Below are 21,652 nucleotides of genomic sequence, written 5' to 3'. Positions count from 1 at the left end.
GAAAATATTTCAAGGACTGGACTGACCATAATAAGGAACTATACAGGGTTGTTAAAAAACAAGCAGAGCAAATTGTTACAGAAGAACGAGAGAAGTGATGAACTGAAAGAGGATGTTAATGGTAATAAGAAAATCTTATATGGGATGATGAAAAATAGAAAAAGAGATAAAGATAAAAAGATGATAATGAAAATCTGATCACTCAAGATGGTAAGTTTTAAAGAGACTTGGAGGACTTACTTTGATGAACTGCTAAATGTGAATTGCATGCAGCCTACACAAAAAAACAGTACCGGTACTATCTCATGCAATTCTGCCTCTGACAACAGGTTAGACTTAACACGGAGCGATGTAGAATATGCCATGGGCATTTCTAGAAAACACTGATCTACAGACTCTTTCGTAAGATCTGGAAGGAAGGGGACATACCAGTCGATTGGAAAACAGGCATCAGAATTCCAATTTTCAAGAAAGGAGATAGAAAGAAATGTTTCAACCATAGAGGCATCACTTTAACATCTCATGTTGGTAATCTTTATGAAAGAATTATAGCTGCACATTATAAATTTCATATTAGAGCCCGTATTGTCAAAGTATCAACTTGTTTTGAACAACAGTTTTAACATATGATTTTAATTGGACTTCATACTTCATATCATGTTCACGCTGCACCATTTTAACATTGAAGATTGACAAGACGCTATCACGCCGCGTCACAGGATACAAAGACTTTACATTTACTTATTTTAATGTGTCCTCGCCTTATTTGTAATGTTATGTATTTGTATTGGTGACTGAAGATGTCCTATAAGAGGACAAAACATGTTTCACGTGTGTAATTTAATGTAGTCTTTTTAATAAAGACAATTACAGTATTGTAAAGGTGGAATTATAAAATCTATATTTTCACAAAGAATTATAGAGCGTAAAATCAGACTCCTTATTGAAGAACAGTATGGATTCAGGAAGGGGAGATTAACAACTGATTCGATCTTTACAGTCCATCAGTTAATGGAAAAATATTACGAACACAACCGAGATTTGTGGTTAGCCTTTCTGGATATCAAGAAAACATTTGATGTTGTGAACAGAGAGAAGGTGTGGGAAACAATGAAGAAATCAAGAAAACATTTGATGTTGTGAACAGAGAGAAGGTGTGGGAAACAATGAAGAAAACTGGAATACAGGATGACATGATACACAGGATCATGAATTTGTATGAAGATACCCGAAGTAAAGTCAAAACACCCGTAGGAATGACTGAAACCTTTGATATAAAATCTGGCTTAAGACAGGGTGGTGTTTTGTTTCCTCTTCTTTTCATCATTGTGATGAATGAGATTGAGAGAAAAGTTCACCAAACCATTGGAGGTAAGAAAATTAAAGTTATCTTGTTCGCGGATGATATATGCCTGTGGGGAGACTAAAGAAGACCTTCAAAAACAAGTAAACTCCTGAACAGAAGCTGCTAAAGAATATGGATTCATCTTCAGCCAAGAGAAAAGTGAGATTATGGTCATGAAGAGATAAGGACAACCAATGGGACACACTGAAATGGAGGGGAAACAGCTACAGATGGACCATCAATTCAAATATCTTGGAAGTGTTATCTCTGATACTGGTTCTATAGACAAGAAAATTTCCCACAGAATTCAGGCAGGTAGCAACTTTTACAAAATAGTTCAAGACATAATATGGAACAAGAAAATACCAACAAAATGTAAGAGAGTCATACATGAAACCTATTACGTACCAATCCTGATCTATGGTTGCGAAACATGGACCATAAGAAATAAAGATATTAGTAGAATAAAGGCAGCAGAAATGAGATTTGTTTGTAGCATGATCAGTAAAACATGGAGAGACAGAGTCCATAATGAGGAAATCCGCAAGCAGGCTCAAGTTGTAAGACTGAAGGACAAAATAACAGTGCAGCGACTGAGGTGATATGGACATATGCGACGCATGGGAGGTAACAGATTACCAAAACAAATGTATGATCTAAAACTTGAAGACAAAAGACCAAGAGGGCAACCAAGACTCAGGTACAAGGACATGGTGAAGATTGACATTCAACAGCGAGGACATACTTTGGAAAGCATCAAAGAAGGAGAGAAGTTCAGAGACCGCAGGTGGTAGAGAAGCCTCGTTCGCCGTCCCATCGCTTAAGATGGAACGACTTGGGATATGTATGTATTACCTATATTTAAGCAGGTACAAGAAGATATGTGATCGTTATTAATCACATTCATATCCTAGGTAGCAAAAATATTTTAAGGGTACTAGAAAAGAGAATGAGAAGAAAGATGGAAGGACAATTTCAAAATGGAAGATCAACTCTAGACCCCATTTCAGTATGAAGCAGTAAATGGAAAAACCTTGGGAATACGGAAGAGATATGGTGATGGCATTCCTTGATTTAGGAAAGGCTTACGATAGTGTAACCAGAGCAAAGGTATTGAAAGTAATGCAACGGAAAGGATTTGGTAAACAAAAGATGCAATATGTGCAAGCAATGTACAAAAACGGTTGCAGGAATGTCCAGACACATTTGGGAAGAACAGACTGGTTTTGGAGTGAAACTGGCTATGACAAGGAAGTGTGCTGTCACCACTGTTATTCATAATGGCTATGGATGAAATTGTTCCCTCATATTGTGTATTCTTTGATAGCAGCCTTTACTCAGTGATTATCTATAGACTCTTTGGAGTTGATCAGCTGTGTCCCACTTATTAATGTGTCAGTCATAGGATATACCAGTTGGAAATGTGTAGCAGTTGGATGGCAGTAGTACAAGAAGTTAAGATGTAGTAAGCTGAGTACTAGCAGAGTGAACGTGTACAGAGATGTAGTATGGCTTGTGATGTTGAATAAACCAGTCTTTTAACTAACATGTGGTATCGTGGTTATGTTACCCCTCGCAAAGCCCAATAGTTAGTTCGCCTACAAGGTTATGGGCCCGGTGACCCAGGTCGGCAGGGAAGTTTCCAGAAGATCGACAGAGCTACAAGGTTCCAGAAGGTTCCAGTGAGTTATTTTTTGCTGTGCTTGCATAAATAGTGAAGGTTAACTCCTATGCACCCGTAAGCAAACTGATACGCGCTCGAGTGGCTGGGCCAGGACTCAACAAGCGGCCTGATACGCTGGGGTGCAAGGTCGCATATTGGAGACGTTTGTGACATCTGTTGGCTTTTTCTGGAAACATTTCTACTTGAAATCCGTTCTTGGTGTCTCAAAGTGTCACCAGAGTGCTCTGGTATGCTTCTTTGGCAAAAAGAATTGATTAAAATATCAATTGAGAAATCTGTATTCTGTTGTTGATAAGATGGCTGAGAAGGAAGTTGCTTGCTCACACAATATGCTCAGTAACAGTGAAATTCAAAGATTACTTGATGTTTTAGGCTCTGATTTCAGCAGTGATAGTGAGGAAGGAGGTATTAGTTATCCTGTGCATGAATGAACAAGAAATGTATCACCAGAGATCTTCCGCGTAGTAATATCGTACGACATGGAATGCCGAATGGACTTTCTTGCGTCCCTCAAGATCCGATTACGACTGCCGGATTTGAACCTACGATCTTGATACCTGGATGTGAACACTTTACCACAGATCCTCAAACTAAATCTTAATAATAATAATCATAATAACAACAATATACCGAATGAGACATACGGCTGTAAGTTCGTATTTGGAAGATAGGTTAGAATCTCATAATTTGCTGCCTTGTGAATGGTTTCCCATTATCTCCTTATTTCCAAATCAGGCAAATGTTAGGCTCATGTCGTATAATTAAGGCCATACCACACACTAAAGAACTTCTGAGGTACAATAAGTTAAAGAAAAATTTAAGTTTTCAAAGGGATTTTTTATGTCATATTTCTGTATTGTTCTGTTTTTCGTGTCATGAGTAATAGCGTGGAATTTCTCAATCCTATAAAACAGGTCCCGTGATAATACGTGCAGCTGATCACCCAGTATACTGTTTTAACCGAAAGCGTGCAACACCAAGGCTGCATACTAAAAAGTTGGTGGATTCCTAGCAATGTCATTGCACAGGGTGGGTGGGTGCATATGTGTTAACCAGATACAATGGCGATTAATGAAATGTATCACATTCAGTAGTTTTCGGGTGCAGATTTTGGGAACTGGTCATTCAGAATGAAACGTGTATTATGTCAAGCTCAAGTGTTAGACGCTATCAAAATTGCCGTTTATACTATGAAAACCAAAATGCCGATAAGGAAGCAAAAGCCCAGGCGTTACTCACTGCTGGTGTAAATAATAGTCATCTTAATTTTCTGAAACAGCATAATTCACCTTACACAGTTTTCAAGAGTTTAGAAGATAATTTTAAAAGTAAAGGGACAAGAAGTCGTTTATATTTGAGGAGACTTTTGAATGAAACTACATATGATGGTTGTAGTTCATTAGCAGAACATATTATGAAATTGAAGGATTGAAGTTCAAAGTGAAAGTGAGTTCAGGCAAAATTTAAATTCATGTAACTCTGATAACATTGTGTGTAATGTAGAGGAAAATAAGCAAGTTAATATTAATAGTGTCCCCATCAAATATGGTCAAAAAAAGCTTAAATTTACAGGCCAGCCTTAAGAAGTTTTATTATTTGTCAAGGCCTAAATTCTGTCACCAGTGAGCTGTTTTCAGTGTGCATAAGCTGGATTTTACCAGTTCTGGGCATAGCAAGTACTGATCCGATGTTTGATCGAGAGAAAGGGGGAGGCCACATGACTAATAGGTTTCCCGAGGCCAGCAGCGCGTGTGCGCAGCGAGCAAGTACATTCTACAGAATTCTAGAATAGTCGTAGCCAAAAAAAGGAGATACTGATGAACCAATAATCGTCATTCAAAACGACACACCCGTGAGCCAGAAAGTATAAGACTTTGTGCGCACATTAAATCACTCTCTTACTTAGCTTCTTGCTGATTTACTTTCTCGTTGCATGGACAGCTGAATGCATCGTGAACTATGTAGTACCTGTCTTAATTTTACGGTCAGCAGCCTACTCTGCTACTTGAGACTTTAGTCACTGAGAATAGAATTTCATCGTGTGGTAATTCGAGTTTAAAGATACCAGTTAAGTGTAATACTCAATGCGTTAATGGAATTTCAACTGGTTCGTGCACATTTTAATGTCTGCTGTGTTAGTTACAGCTAAACTCAACTTGCACATGGCAAAGACAGCTCAACGGATATCGTGGACAACTGCAAGATGGATCCTGTGTTATCAAGAAATACTTCATTCTCATCGAGAGACGTCGACTGCTGTGTCTCCATGAATTGCTAAATATGTAAGGCGATTCTGGCATGGAGGTGAACGAGATGGAAGTGTCGGAATGGTGAGGACATCAACCAGGAATCGAACAGCGTCTAACATTTAAGAAGCCATTTATTGTATAATATCTTTCTCATCTGTGTAATAACTAGATGATCTTTCTTCTCTAGTTAGTAGTTCTGTTAGTATTTGCTGTAGTTAGATTTATTTCAAACTTCCATTCTTAAAGGTGGCGTGGTAGATGAGTTACCTGTCTGACCGAGGTTTGTGAACCCTATCAGTGTAGTTTGCTGTAGCTGTTTTGAATGGATTCTCAATTGCAGGTTTACATATAAAAATAATTGACCTCACGTTAAAATTTATCTTAAATTACACGTGATATTCGAGATATTGTGAGATGGAACTGTTTGTGATTTTGATGAGTAGAGAAGAATTGAATGTCATCCATGCATTATCCTACAATTCTTTAGGATCGCATCATCCATTTTCAAGATAATTTCAAGGTGGCTGATAGATTTAATAATCATTAATAATAACAACAACAACAACATTATAATAATAATAATAATAATAATAATAATAATAATGAAATTTAAGTATGAGACCGGGTTAAACAGTGACTTAATGGTCGTGAGAAATAAATAATGTCAGATTATTCTCGAATAAGATATTTAATGTGCTCTCTTAGTGAATGCGCCTGGAATTTTGGTGATCCCGAGGGATATAATAATAATAATAATTTTGTAGTTGGTGTCACTGGAACACTGCGAGTTAGTACAATTTGGAGCACGTTTTGAATGCATATCTTATGTGTAAGAAATAATAATAATTGATTGCGGCTCACGGACTCTGTGTTAGCAACCTGATGGTGATGGTTATTTATTTCTATCAAATCTTTGAATAATATTCTGAAAGTAGGATTGATCGTCGTCGTTCTTAAATAATTTACTCATTAAAAGTGATAACTCTAATTTGATCACTGATCATTGGCTAAGTCGAGTGTGTTAAGAGACTTAGGTTCATCTAATTGACTTTAGAGACCCGACTATGTATAAAAATAATGAACTGATAAAATTATGTCAGGATTTGAGTGTAAAATAATGTACATAAAAATGCAAGTTACTCTTGTGTGAATGAGATGAGTGAATGGAGTAGTTAGCAATATTTTCAGATGTTCATTTTTCACATTGTGTTTCAATCCAGTCATCACCGGGCGAGTTGGCCGTGCGGTTAGGAGCGCACAGCTGTGAGCTCGCATCCGGGAGATAGTGGGTTCGAATCCCACTGTCGGCAGCCCTGAAGATGGTTTTCCGTGGTTTCCCATTTTCACACCTGGCAAATGCTGGGACTGTACCTTAATTAAGGCCATGGCCGCCTCCTTCCCATTCTAGGCCTTTCCTGTTCCATCGTCGCCATAAGACCTATCTGTGTCGGAGTGACGTAAAGCAACTAGCAAAAAAAAATATCTAAAAAAATCTAGTCATGTGTTCACCGCGATGGCTCAGATTATTCCTGCGTTGTTTTTGTCAAAGTGTTGGTTCATTGAAAGTGCTTAAGGATAATTTATTGAGATTATAACAACATAAAGACTACATGTAAATTTCTTTCCTTTTGAAAGTTGATTCAGACGAAAGATCATGTAGTTAAAAGAAAACGGCAAAGGCAAAGATTTCAAATACTGTGCTGATAGAAATTAATTTTCACTAGATTGCATATCTAACATGTAAATCAAGGAGGTAATAATTAATTAATTTATTCAATTATCAGATGAGTCATGACTGAATTAAGAATTTAATAGGTTGAATATGTTAACTTTGTGAACACGATCGTGTGATTATTATAGGGAATGAAATGAAATAATACGATGGCAATCAACAGTAGTGTCAATTACTTAATGTGACACTGGAAGTAGACTCATAATTAATAGGAAGATTTTCATAAATTGAATAAGCTAACATTACCTACCTTGGAATAGTGTAAATAATTATTAATTCAAAATTTCAACTAGAGATTTACCACACGTACAAGTGGATTTTTTGAGTTAAATTTTGCTACTTTTTTTAGTGTATGGCTTATACAGACATAATCAGTATTATATATACATATTTACAGCTGAGAAACAAAGTAATGTGTGCTTCACAATTGAATATCAAGTTTTTCAATCCAACTTACAGCATCTGGAGATACCAGCAAGAAGTCATCTTCATCACCGTGATAAGCTCGAATCTTACATTCCCTGACGATATGACGAATAGTCTGGTGTGGAGCTCCACAGTCGCAGTCTGGATTAGGTAGCTTTTTCCACTTATGGAGAGTGGCTCTGTACCGGCCATGTCCTGTTCTGATTCTATTCAGGGCAGTCCAGGTCTTGCGTGGTAGATGGGATCCACTTGGAAGTCTGGCACATGAGAAGAAGGTATGATGGCGCACATCCGTTGCTGCTTCCCATCTACTTTTCCACTCAACAAGAGATTTAAAATCCTTAGCATCCATGTTAGCAGCATGACGCAGAGTTGGATGGCGTGATTTTAGTCTATTAAGATTCAGAAGTGGCAGGTCACTATTCACGGGTAGACTAGGATTTCTTGAGATCTTGTGGAATTCCTTCGCAAGGGCATTAGATCAGCGTAGATCAGGTGGCATTATACCAGTTAGCAGTGGAAGCCAATGAACTGGAGTAGATGTGATTGCGTCAGATATGATGCGCATTGTGGTATTAAGCTGGGAGTCAACAAGCCTTGTATGATGACTGTTCATCCAAACTGGTGCACAATACTCAGCACTTGAATGCAACAAACCCAGGGCTGAAGATCGCAAAGTGGTTGCTGAAGATCCCCAGGGAGTTCCACACAGTTTAAGAAGGATGTTATTTCGAGACTTCAACTTTTGTGCTAAGTTCAGGAGGTGTTGTTTGAAGGATAGTGTACGGTCCAAGATAACATCAAGGTATTTTGGGTTCCAGTTATAACAAAGAGTTCTCCCTCTGAAACTAACATTCAGTTTCACGTTCACCAAACGATTATTTAAATGAAAGCAAGAGACTTCTGTTTTACTTACACTGGGTTGAAGTCTCCAGATTTTGAAGTAATTTTCCAGTAAAGACAGGTCTTTGGTCAGAATCTCTTCAGTCGTCTCCATTACCTGATCTTGTACAGCTAGAGCCAAGTCGTTGGCATAGCAGAATTTTCTGGATGAAGTGTCAGGAAGGTCAGAGAGATATAAGTAATGGTGAGAGAACTGATCCTTGGGGCAATCCGTTGTTTAGCTTCCTCTCCTTGCTTATCTTGCTTCCAGTGATTACTTGGAACTTCCGATCACTTAACAGGTTGTTAATCAGTTGAGCCATCGTTCTGCATGGTATGATACGAAGAAATTTGTAGATGAGGCCTTCCCTCCATACAGTGTCAAAGGCAGCAGTAAGATCAACAAATGCTACAGATGTTTTCAGCTTCATTTGATATCCTGCCTCAATGAAGGATGTAAGAGACAATACTTGATCACAGCAGCTACGTCCTGGTCTGAAACCTGCCTGTTCAACTGGAGTATGTTCTAGGATTGCGCTACTTATTCTGTTATATATCAACTTTTCAAAAACTTTGTAGCAGCAGCTAAGAAGGGCGATGGGTCGATAGCTTTCTACCTTGTTGCTGGGTTTGCCAGGTTTCAGAATAGAAATTATCTTTGCCTTCTTGAACTCCAATGGAAGTTGACCAGTCAGCAGGATGTCAGTAAAGAACTCTGCCAACCATTTCTTAGTATATCCTCCCAAATGAATCAGAAATTCTGGATGGATGCCATCGAAACCAGGTGACTTAAAAGGTTTGAGGTCCTTCAGTCCCATGTCAATGTCTAAAACTGTGAAGGGACGTGCATATTCAGATGAGGGAGATGTCTTTTTCAAGTCATGAAGCTGTTGTCTGATATGTTTGGTATGTTTCTTTGTCGGGAGGCACTCTTGATGTGGTAATGATATGGAAAGCAATTTGGTCAGGTGTTACTCCTGAAGGTTTTCTGCATACTGATCCACTTCATCCCAATCTCCTCAGAAGGCTCCATGCTTCCCTGCTTGAGTGGTTATAATAAGAGAAGGTTAAATGCCAGTTGATTTGCAAATGTTACTGTGAATTAGGAGAGGATCAGCCACATTATTTTTAATTTCAATTTCTGAAGTCGACGGAGGCCTAACTTGAGTTTATTTTTCACAGCCTAACTTTTGTCTGCACCGATGAAGATTAATTTAATTTTGTTCACTCACTACTGGAGGAAACTCAACAACATGAAATAAACGTTTTAAAATTTTGTCACAGCAAGAATATTTTTGTGTTTTTCTGTAAATGCTTATATTGAATAAATGTCAGAAATGTTGTTTTGAAAATTTATTCTTTGCTTGATCGTCCATCCTGTAACCCTTAAATGCCTCTAAAAATTCGGTCAGCCTTGAACGAACGTTCCCCCTTGAGATCTATCGCTCAGTGGCTGGGTTAGCCAGGTAATAAGGGGGCAACAGTGATCTTGTTTGGTGTGTGAATTCAGGTTGTTCTGATCATTTTGTGTCTGAATTAGATGTTTTTGATACCTATGTGAAAATAAGACTTCCAAAGAAGATAAGTGTAGTAGTGTTGGCTACTGAATGCATGATTCGAAGCAGTGTATCGATTCATTCAAGTGTCCGAGTGAGTCAATTCACAGGAACGGCGAGCTCACAGCACACGATTCAGCTTACTCCCAGCGGACAGTGCTGAGTGGCGCACTCACTGGACGTTGACGGAGAGCCGAGCTTCCGCTGCAGCAAGACATTGAATCATGGCACATCGAAAGAATCGTGAACAAGCACGGCTCAGTGAGACAAGATACACATGGCTCCTTATCGGCTCACTGGACACTGGCGGAGAGTTGAGCTTCCACTGCAGCGAGACATACGGTGAGCCATGGTACACTTGAAAGAATCGTATGCTATAATAGACTCTCGAGCTCAGCTCATTTGAAAATAATACCCATTTGCATTCACTGTCCTCTTCTTACAGGGAGGTTTAAATAATAGATGGATTTATTTGCAGTGTTGAAAAGGTAGTCAAAACATAATTCTGAAGTAGCTAGTACCGGGCGAGTTGGCCGTGCGCGTAGAGGCGCGCGGCTGTGAGCTTGCATCCGGGAGATAGTAGGTTCGAATCCCACTATCGGCAGCCCTGAAGATGGTTTTCCGTGGTTTCCCATTTTCACACCAGGCAAATGCTGGGGCTGTACCTTAATTAAGGCCACGGCCGCTTCCTTCCAACTCCTAGGCCTTTCCTATCCCATCGTCGCCATAAGACCTATCTGTGTCGGTGCGACGTAAAGCCCCTAGCAAAAAAAAAAAGAAGTAGCTAGTAAGCAGGTAGGCTATTAGGTTATACTATTTATTAGTGTAATGAATCTTAGTATTATAACTTAGTTGACATTTGACAATTAAACTCGACTCTAGCCTGCCCTATGACTATGAGCCATGCTCATGACCACTCAAAAGTACCTGTTTTATATTGGGAAGAACGGCTCAGTATTCTCTCAGTTCATATGTCACATCATTGCACAAGACTTCAATCATATGTGGACAGACGCAATAACTTAACAAACAGTATGTTGAATCAGAAAACCAGCGAGCTACTGTACATCTCGGGTAGCCCATACAAAATATGACGATTTAAAAAATCCTCAGCTGATAGAAAAATACATATTTTCAAAAATGATTGAGCGAGTTGTCGTGCGGTTAGTATCGCATAGCTATTGTTCCTTGTAGTATTAAAAATGTGTATTATGTACCAGAACTCAGAAAAATATCTATTGTCAGTGTCAAAGTTGGAGCAGGTTGGCTGCAAAGTGATATTTCATAGTAGTGTCAAAGCTTTTTTGAATAACAGATGAATATTTTCAGGACAGAAAGACGGTTCACTGTACACAGTTATGATGAAAGTTGAAAAGTCTAATGTTAGCTAAGGTAATTCTTTGAAGAATTGTAAACTTAATGAAGAATTAGAGTTATGGCATAGAAGGTTAGGTCAACTGAATTACAAAAGTATAAGTACTTTAGCAAAGAAAGATCTAGTTAACGGATTAAGTAACACACGAGATGTAAGATTTTAAAATTATAGTTGTGAAAATTGCATTCTTGGGAAGATGACTAGACAACCATTTAGTGGTAAAAGAAAAAAGTCAAGTAAGCCGTTAAAGCTTATTCATACCGATGATTTTACACATTTTACTGTGGTCTATCTACTGAGAAATAAGCATGAGGTATATGACAAATTTGTTGATTATTATAATTATGCAAGGAATCATTTCTCTAAAAACTTTTAAAACTTAGAGCAGACAATTGTGGTGAATATATTTGTAATAATATGAAAAGTTTTTGCAGAAGTAAGGGTATAAAGCTTGAATATACAGTTCCGCACAATCCAGAAATGAATCCAGTGTCAGAAAGAATGAACAGAACCTTAGTAGAAAAGGCTAGAACTTTATTGATTGAATCTGAGTTACCCAAAGAAATGTGCAGAGAAGCAATTTTTTGTTCAACTTATTTAACAAATAGAAGTCCAATTGTTTCTTGTAACAAAACTCCTAGTGAACTATGGGAAGGTAGCAAACCCAATTTATGTAACCTTAGAGTTTTTGGTAGTATTACTTTTAACCCATGAGGGGTCGCATCTGGTCGTTTCAACCATTTCTGTTTATTTTGATCAATCCTTCCACAAACAATGTTTATTATACTACGTACCCCTCAGTACCTTTCAATGGACTCGGCCACACTTCTGTCACACCACTGTTATCCCTCTCCATTCCTTCAGTGAGTGACAAGCTGGCTATCCGGTCGTTTCGTCGCATGTGACTCCTCAGGTTACCTGTCCCCGCTCTATTCAACCACACGCGACTCATGGCGTAGACTTATTTATAATGCGGAGAGTGCACTTTTATGATTCATTGTTGAGTAGAGGGAGAAGGAGCATTGTCTAGATGTGTGTTAAATGAAATTAAACGTAAATTTAAAAGTATTTTCCATAACCAGAACTTGATTTTTTATTTTCAATTTCATCAACAGAAGGCAATCTCATTATAATTATTGTGGTAAAAAGTGTTTGTCTCTGTTTAAATAGCATTGTATTATATTACTGTAGCAATAAATAGCGTATTAAGTAAGCGTTTGGTTTTTTATTGATTTCCGGTCGAAACGACCGTATGCAACTTCTGACATTACACTCGGATGCGACTCTTCGCGGGTTAAGCACGTGCCTAAACAGTTCAGGAGAAAACTAGAACCAAAAAGTGAAAAGCGAGTTATGGTAGGCTATGCTCCAGCAGGAAGTTGGAGGTTATGGGATGGTTGCAAGTAGTGATGGGTAGTTCGCGAACGAACTAGTTCTCGGGAACTACTTCACTCCCACAAACTGTGAAGTGTTTACTCGTCTCTCGAGAACTACTTCGCGAACTATATATACCCAGACCAAAGAACATAACGAATCAACTGTGAAAGGTTCGCTCGTCTCTCGAGAACTACTTCGCGAACCGTAGGACTTCACGAGTGTGAAGGGAATGGGAAGAAACTTGTTCGCCTACAAACTACTTCAGTGGTTGCAGAGTGCTCTGGCGGGAAAATTACACATTTTGAAGTAGTTCGCGAAATAGTTTGTAAAGTAATTCTTTCTTGGGAGCGAGTGTGTTGGAGTCTGACGTTTAGCGCTACCGGCGAGAAAAAGCTGACCAACGCTCAGATGTTACAAATTTATGTTTCCGTCAGGGGATGAAATCACCACCAAGAAAAGGGTTCTTTTGCGGTAACAGATCAGCGTTTAAAACATCTCATTTTCAAGTCGACAGTATTTAACAGAAATGTTTATTATCTTTGAAAAGAAATATATTTTTGCTACACTTACATTCCTGAAGGTTTGGGGGCAGGGAGAGTGTGTGAACTGACATTTACCGGTAATAGGAACGTTCATCTCTGTAGCATCTACGAATGTTATAGAGAAGTGCACCTGCTTTCGACTTTGTGTACTTCCTCGTTCTGGAAAGCTTGCAAAGCGATGAAGCCTTGTGTGAAGGGAATGAGAAGGAACTTGTTTGCAGACGATTGACTTCAGCAGTTGCAGAGTGCTCTGGCGGGAAGGTTACACATTTTGAAGTAGTTCGCAAAGTAGTTCTTTCTTGGGAGTGAGAGTGAATGAACTAGTTCCCAGAGGTGAACAGCTTCTTCCCATTACTAGTCGCAAGGTGATTTTTGACAAACATAAATTAAGGAACAAGAATGTAGTAACAGTATCAGTCCAGTCTCAGCCTCAAAATGTTAATGTTCAATCAGTTAAAGTCAGTATTGAGAATGACGCTGAAGGTAATTAAGGTCGTTCAGATCAAACTGAAGAAGGAAAAAGAATTAGGAGGAAACCAGTATGGAATGATGATTATGTCACAGATGTGGATAAGGTGGTTGAAGAAGCAGAAGAAAATATGCCATTTGCATTATTTCTTCAGTCAGAGGTAGATGTCCCATCAAGTTACAGTGATGTTAAGTTTTGTAGTGATAGATTACAATGGGAAAGAGCTATTGAGGAAGATATACATTCAGTTGAAGAAAATGATACATAGGTAGAAGTAAAGAAACCAAATGATGAAATGGTCATACTAAGTGGGTATTTAAGAAAGAAGTAGGCCGTTCAATGGTGTACAAAGCAAGATTAGTTGTATGTGGTTTTTTACAGAGTAACATAAATGAGGATACTTATTCACCTATTACAAAATTAGAAACTTTAAGAATATTGTTATCAGTTTCAGTTCAAAATAATTTGGAAATTCATCAAATAGATGTAAAAAGTGCTTTCTTGTATGGAGAGATCAAAGAAAATGTATTTTTGAAACCCCCACCAGGTGTGGAAGTTCAGTCTGGTTTTGTACTCAAATTGAAAAAGTCACTATGGACTTCATAAATCACTAAAATATTGGTATGAAAAATTTAGGGAGAAAATGGAAGAGTATGGTTTTCATAGGTCAGAGAATGACTGTTGTTTGTACATCAAAGGTAAATTGTATATGTGTTGGTTTATATGGACAATTTGTTAATTTTTGTGATGATTTGGCAGAAATTAACAAACTGAAAAACTTCTTAAGCCTGAATTTTAAGATGAAGGATCTAGGATCCAATAAACTTAAATACCTAGGTATATGCATTGAAAAAGTTAACAACTGTCTGTACATTGATCAAACAAACTATTTGACGAGTGTGTTGCACAGATTTAATATGTCTGAGTGTAGATCAGTAAGAACACCTATGGACAATAAGGAAAAATTATGTAAATCATGTACTGGTTCACTGATGTATGCAACAAATTGTTCAAGACCTGACTTAGCTTTTGCAATGTTATCTAAGAAGATTTCAAAACAAGCCATCTGACGAGCTATGGTTAGCATTAAAAAGAGTACTTAAGATATGGTCGAAAAGTGCAACTTCAGATAGCCTTGATGTACCTCGTTATCTAGATGGTTGCGTTAATCGTTCCTGATGACACAGTCAATTCAGAAGAGTATCTTATTTACCTCTTTGATATGGAATTGCCCATGAATGGACTCATCAGCCAGGTAAAGAAGCAAACTATTCTCAATCCTTCTGATGATGTCCAAAATACTCTTATCAACATTTTTCCTTAGATAATGAACAATTTAAGAGAACCTACCCTCTCATCCGATATCCCTTAATTGTGATAGTCTTTTCTGACATCATGGACTCACTTGGAGCATTGAGCAACAATATTATTCAAAGGGTCAAGGGTTAGTTTCAGGTAAAATATTCTAGAGCCTCTCTCTTACCTCAATATCTTCCATATCTTTGGCATGAGGATCAGAGAAGCCCATGCCGCTGTCTGCAGACTGCTCTGTCACACTCTCCTCAAGCACAGGATTCAGAGCTAGAAAAATACAAAAGTTAGGCTTACTTGAGATCAGTGGCTTGTCAATTTCCTGGGTGCTGCCAGCTCGAAACTGATAGTTGAGGAGAGGATGAAGTTTTTCAAGCATTCTACTAATGTTCTACAGGGAAAAATGTTCTTTTACAAATATGATAATTATATTAAGAATAGTAATTATGATAAGTATATTAAGAATAGTAATTATAAATGTGGAAAAAATGACCAGAAAATACTGTAAATGAAAATCCACTAGAAGCTGTTTTGTACCTAATTATACCTCAGAAAACGTCAATAACAGAGGTTTCAAATGATGAGTGTTCCTGAAGTTCCTGCAGCATTTCATTTCCACTGATAATATGGAGAGAACAGTTAGACTAATCTGATCTTGGGTGTTATATAGATGGGTATGACATCTCCAGACAGCATTCTGTTGAAGCACTACTTTCAGGAACTGTCAGAAACAGTTCAATGAGCATTTTCACTTGTAGCAAAACATCTGCAAATCCTATCTTATACAAAACTTGATGAAACTCATAAATCTGTTTATTTTGAAATTCAGGACATGAATATATCCAACAGAGCTCACTTTTTAAGTGCATCATGTTGAAGTATTATTGCCCATGGCGTTTAAGTAATGCATTAAACTTATGTTCTATGAAAGCCTTGTCATACTATCATACCATCAAGTATTGAATCTATGTCCAAGAATCTATTAGTTACTTGCATGATTATTATATCGAAGCACTCGTAAAATAATTGGCAGTAAGATGCTTTCAATTCATTTCCATCTGTATCCATTCTGTGTTTATTTTTTGTAGTCTCTTGTGTTTATCAAATTCAATCTTCAACCAGATCGTATAATTGAAATGTTCATGCAACAAACTCATATGGTTTTGAAGTACCGGTAATCTATTTTTGCTTGTAGAAACCAATTTTATAGATTTTTTTTTTCCTTCAAAGTGTTAACAAAAAAATCTGACTGTGGGAACATAGACAGCAATACCAAAAAACAAAAAAAAATCTAAAATCAAAGCTCAAAAGAGTATGATAATATCCCATGGCATATGTCCCCTTTTAACCATCCCAAATGTTTTAACTACGATCAATGACTCAAAGGCACGACAAGTTCAGTTTTAAGGTGAAAAATGACTTCTATCATTCTGCCTCTATAGTTCCATTTAGCGGCAAATACTGTTGGGAGGCACTGTTTTTACCTCAACATCTAGAGCTTTGGTTACTCTTTGGTGATTTTGTAAAAATCCTGTAACTGACTGAAAAAAATATTTAGCACTATTTAATATGACTGGTTGATTGTTGCAAAACAAAATTAAACTTGTGAACGTAACAGTGGACCTGTTTGTATTTTTCTCGGACTATTGTTTGTAAACCGTTGTGCTCACCAGCCCTCAAGGCACCCCCATCGTAAGTTGTGCCATAAGTTTATCACCACATTTAAATTCCTCCATGTAATTGAATAAAACCTTGGACAAGCTAACTACCCTGTGTTTGCTACTTACATCACAAATATCAATAAATGTTTCTTCAACATTTCCATCACATGACATAGCAATAAATTTCTGATAACTGTGACTTATTGGACATGTCTGTCATTCACTCGTGACATCAGGAATGAAACTTATTTCACTAATTTCCCTTTTATTTTCTTAATCAAAATGCAGAAAACACATTCAATTAAATAGACACGATACAGGCTTTTGGGCTTACGCCGTGTCATGAAAATATGGTGAAGTTCTTTACATTTTGCAGAGAACTTTGGTCTTCATCTTCAGAAGAAAATCTTGACTGTTCACAAGGAAGACCTCTCTAAGAATGAGGTTTGAATTTTGATGTTATAATAAAAGTGAAAATGATACGTATATCATGTCTATAAGTACAAGCCGTGGAAGCATCAATGGCAACATTCAGTTAAGTTATTCTGAATGTCATTTGATGTTCCACAAAATACAGTTGCAGTGGTAATCTAATTTGTCATCAGTTTGAGCAAGGAGGTGTAAAAGTTCCACACAAATGCCTGTTGATGGAGTCGTCAAATTCATCCCTACCCCTAAATGGAGGTTCTTGCTGGGCAAGCTTCATTGTATTTTTCTGTTGATTTTTAAAATGCCAGATTCATGGTGTGGATTACTGTAGTCCCTCCTAGTTCGTGAACCATGGGCAACGGCTGAGTGGCCTAGTAAGTGGTCCTGAGAGTCGGGATATCAGTTGCTATGGTATGGGAGTAGGCACATCGGACATATTCCGAGCAATGGCCCTCCTTGTGCTCAGATGGCTAGGACTATACAATCCTCCAGTGGTCTCTAACCCATTAGAGGAGAGATCCTCACTTGGATTAGTTGTAAGAAGGGTAGCATCCTGCTTCATGAATTTACTGAGCTCAGAACATTTTAAGCAAGCCTCGGACCTATGGGAGTAACAGAGTCCCACTCCCATTTGGCAGGCGGGGGACTCCTTGGAAACAACTTGCTAAATGAAGTGGAATTTGATGGGGAGCTATCAATATTAATTGGGCTTATAGAAGAAAAAAAGTTGAACTGGCTGATTCAGCAAAGAAGATGCATCTGGATGTGCTAGGAGCATCAGCGCCCATATGAGAGTTTGTCGGGAGGGAAGAGCGGGGGCAGACCTGGGGAGTATGTAGTATTTTTAACATATTGGAAGATAAATGGCGACTTGTATTCTGTGGTAGAATAAATCACGGTGTTCCCTGCCTGTTGGTGGGGAATGGTACTACTGCTTCTACGTGATACTGACTTTTCAATCATTTTCTTGAAAGGAAAACACCTGACTAGACTACATTTTTGCCTTTCCCTCAGAGCTGGAAGAGGGGGCGCCACCTTGCCCCCGGGTATGGACGCCCTTGGCTAGGAGTAAGTGATATTCGGGTAAGGGGAGATAACACGCAAGAGATACGAGATTATAAAGTGTAACTGACGGGTGTTAAAAAGGGAAGAACAGTGTGGGGTAGGGGTGATTATCAGGAATATTATTACACGCAATATAGTTTCTGTTAGGCACATATATGAGTGAATGATGTGGGTAGATTTGGCAGGTGGAGGAATTAGGATGAGAATTGTCTCAGTGCATTCACCATGTGAGGGTGCAGAGGAGGATGAAGTTGACTAGTTTTATGAAGTACTGAGTGATATTGTAGTAAAAGTCAACAGCAAGGATAGGATAGTGCTAATGGGTGATTTCAATGCGAGAGTTAGAAATACAACTGAAGGATACGAAAGGGTGATTGGTAAATGTGGGGAAAATATGGAAGTTAACAGGAATGGGAAGCGTTTGCAGGACTTCTGTCCTAGTATGGGTTTAGCCATTACGAATACATTCTTCAGTACACATGGGAGGCTAGGGGTACTAGATTCATATAAGAATAATCATACTACATCAACAAAGTGTCAGTATCATGCAACAGCTTCGAATCCAAAATGATGATTTATTAAAAAATGGCATATTAAGTGTCCTAATAAACAAATTAGAAGGAATGTAGTACCAATAATTACATGTAAACCATGGAATCCTGTTGCTATGAAGAAAGTTGATCGATATACAGCATCACTAATGGTAAACGGGGCTTCAATATATTCATGAGTATATCTTAACGACTTCGAATTCAGGAAGTCTGTTAGGAATGCACGGGTTTTCCAGGGATTTTTCGATGATACAGACTACTATCTTATCTGTAGTGAACTAAGTATCTCTAGGCCTAGGATAGAGAAAGTGAAACCTGTTTGCAAACGAATAAGGGTAGAAAATCTCCAGGACAAGGAAATTAGACAGAAGTACATGGATATGATTAGTGAGAAGTTTCGAACAGTGGACAGTAAGCAGGTTCAGGATATAGAAAGAGAATAGATGGAATACAGGGATGCTGTAGTAGAAACATGAAGAGAATGCCTAGGAACAACCGTGTGTAAAGATGGGAAAAAGCAAACATCTCTGTGGAATGATGAAGTGAGTGCAGCTTGTAAACGTAAAAAGAATGCTTACCAGAAATGGTTCCAAAGAAGGACCAATGCAGACAGGGAATTGTGCGTAGATGAAACAGAGCAAAACAAATAGTTGTTGAATACAAAAAGAAGTAAAGAATCTTAGCAAAGGAAAATGAAATGAATAGTGTTTTGGGTAATTCTCATTAATTCATAATAGATCCCAGGAAATCACTAGAGAGGCAGAGGGAATATTTTGAACATCTTTTCAACGTAAAAGGAAATCCTCCTGGTGGTGTTGCAAACAACCAGGCTCATGGGGAGGAGGAAAATGGTGTTGGTGAAATTACACTTGAGGAAGTGGAAGGGATGGTAAATAAACTCCATTGTCATAAAGCAGCAGGAATAGATGAAATTAGACCTGAAAAGGTGAAGTATTGTGGGAAAGTAGGGATGAAATGGCTTCTTAGAGTAGTAAATTAGCATGGAGTATTGGTAAGGTACCTTCAGATTGGACAAAAGCAGTAATTTGCACCTATCTATAAGCAAGGGAACAGGAAGGATTGCAACAACTATCGAGGTATCTCATTGATTAGTATACCAGGCAAACTATTCACTGGGATTTTGGAACGGAGGGTGTGATCAGCGGTTGAGAGGAAGTTGGATGAAAACCAGTGTGGTTTCAGACCAGAGAGGGGCTGTCAGGATCAGATTTTCAGTATGCGAAAGATAAGTGAAAAATGCTACGAGAGGATTAGACAGTTGTGTGTACGTTTCGTAGATCTAGAGAAAGCATATGACAGGGTACCGAGGGAAAAGATGTTTGCCATACTGGGGGACCCAAAAATGAATTTTATCACATGTAACACTGGGGGGCAATGGAATTAAGAGTAGCTTATTAAAATCAATCAAAAGGATTTATGTTGACAATTGGGCTGCATTGAGAATTGATGGTAGAATGAGCTCTTGGTTCAGGGTACTTTCTGGGGTTAGACAAGGCTGTAATCTTTCACCTCTGCGGCGATGAGTGGCTCAGACGGTTGAGGTGCTGGTCTTCTGACCCCAACTTGGCAGTTTCGATCCTGGCTCAATCCGGTGGTATATGAAGGGGCTCAAATACGTCAGCCTCATGCCCGTAGATTTATTGGCACATAAAAGAACTCCTGCGGGACTAAATTCTGGCATCACCAAAAACCGTAAAAGAAGTTAGTGGGACGTAAAGCCAATAACATTATTATTAATCTTTCACCTTTGGTGTGCATAGTTTACATGGATCATCTGCTGAAAGGTACAAAGTGGCAGGGAGGGATTACGTTAAGTGGAAACGTAGTAAGCAGTCTGGCCTATGCTGACAACTTAATGGCAGATTGTGCCGAAAGCCTGCAGTCTAATATCTTGGAACTTGAAAATAGGTGCAATGAGTATGATATGAAAATTAGCCTTTTGAAGACTAAATTGATGTCAGTAGACAAGACATTCAACAGAACCAAATACCACATTGGTAATACAAAGCTGGAACTGGTAGATGACTTCAAGGATTTTGGTTGTGTGTTCTCCCAAGATTGTAATATAGTAAGCAAGTTTGAATCAAGGTGTAGTAAAGCTAATGCAGTGAGCTCGCAGTTGCAATCAACAGTATTCTGTAAGAAGGAAGTCAGCTCCCGAACGAAACTATCTTTACATTGGTCTGTTTTCAGACCCAATTTGCATTGCAGAAGTGAAAGGTGGGTGGACTCAGGATGTCTTATTCATAAGTTAGAAGTAACAGACATGAAAGTAGCAAAAATGATTGCTGGTACAAAGAGGAGGGAACAATTGCAAGAGGGTACTCAGAATGAGGAGATAAAGGCTAAGTTAGGAATGAATGGGGTCATGTGAGGCAAATGGAGGAGGATAGGTTACCTACGAGAATAAAGGACTCAGTTATGGAGAGTAAGAGAAGTAGAGAGAGACCAAGACGACAATAGTTAGACTCAGTTTCGAATGATTTAAAGATAAGAGGTATAGAACTAAATGAGGCCACAGCACTAGTTGCAAACAGAGGATTGTGGCGACGTTTAGTAAATTCACAGAGGCTTGCAGTCTGAACGCTGAAAGGCTTAACGGTCTGTAATGATAATGTATGTATGTATTTTTTAAATGTGTTGCTTAATGAGACGTATATTCTCATTTTACCAAAATGCACTAGAGAAACAATGAATGCAACATGATTTTTAGAATTTTCATAGCACATGTGTAGAACACTAAAACTATCCATATTCTTGATAGACCTACTGATTTTGGTTTGGTTCAGGCTTCACCCCCCCATTTGGAAAATGTAAACATGGCCAGCAAAGGAATCTTGATCATTAATAACCACAGTGATTCTGTATACCATGACACTTCATGACCCACTGAGCAAATCAGGTATCACTAGACAAAATGCACACTAACACTATCAGTGTGTCTCTTGTGAAGTGTCAAATACAAATTACAATCACT

The 21,652-nt window shown here is 38.3% G+C and overlaps 1 protein-coding gene across 2 annotated transcripts in view; it reads right to left on the bottom strand.

Annotated features, from left to right (window-relative positions):
* Positions 1-21,652, bottom strand: part of Sas-4 (spindle assembly abnormal 4) — a 202,940-nt gene that overhangs the window by 173,397 nt on the left and 7,891 nt on the right. For both annotated transcript variants that reach the window (XM_067144344.2, XM_067144346.2), the window contains exon 3: positions 15,121-15,218. In XM_067144344.2, the coding sequence (XP_067000445.2) occupies positions 15,121-15,218 (98 nt within the window). The remainder of the gene's footprint in view (positions 1-15,120; positions 15,219-21,652) is intronic.

This window comes from Anabrus simplex, chromosome 3, assembly GCF_040414725.1.
Source record: "Anabrus simplex isolate iqAnaSimp1 chromosome 3, ASM4041472v1, whole genome shotgun sequence".
Classification (NCBI taxonomy): domain Eukaryota; kingdom Metazoa; phylum Arthropoda; class Insecta; order Orthoptera; family Tettigoniidae; genus Anabrus; species Anabrus simplex.
This window is presented reverse-complemented; position numbering and strand designations above follow the sequence as displayed.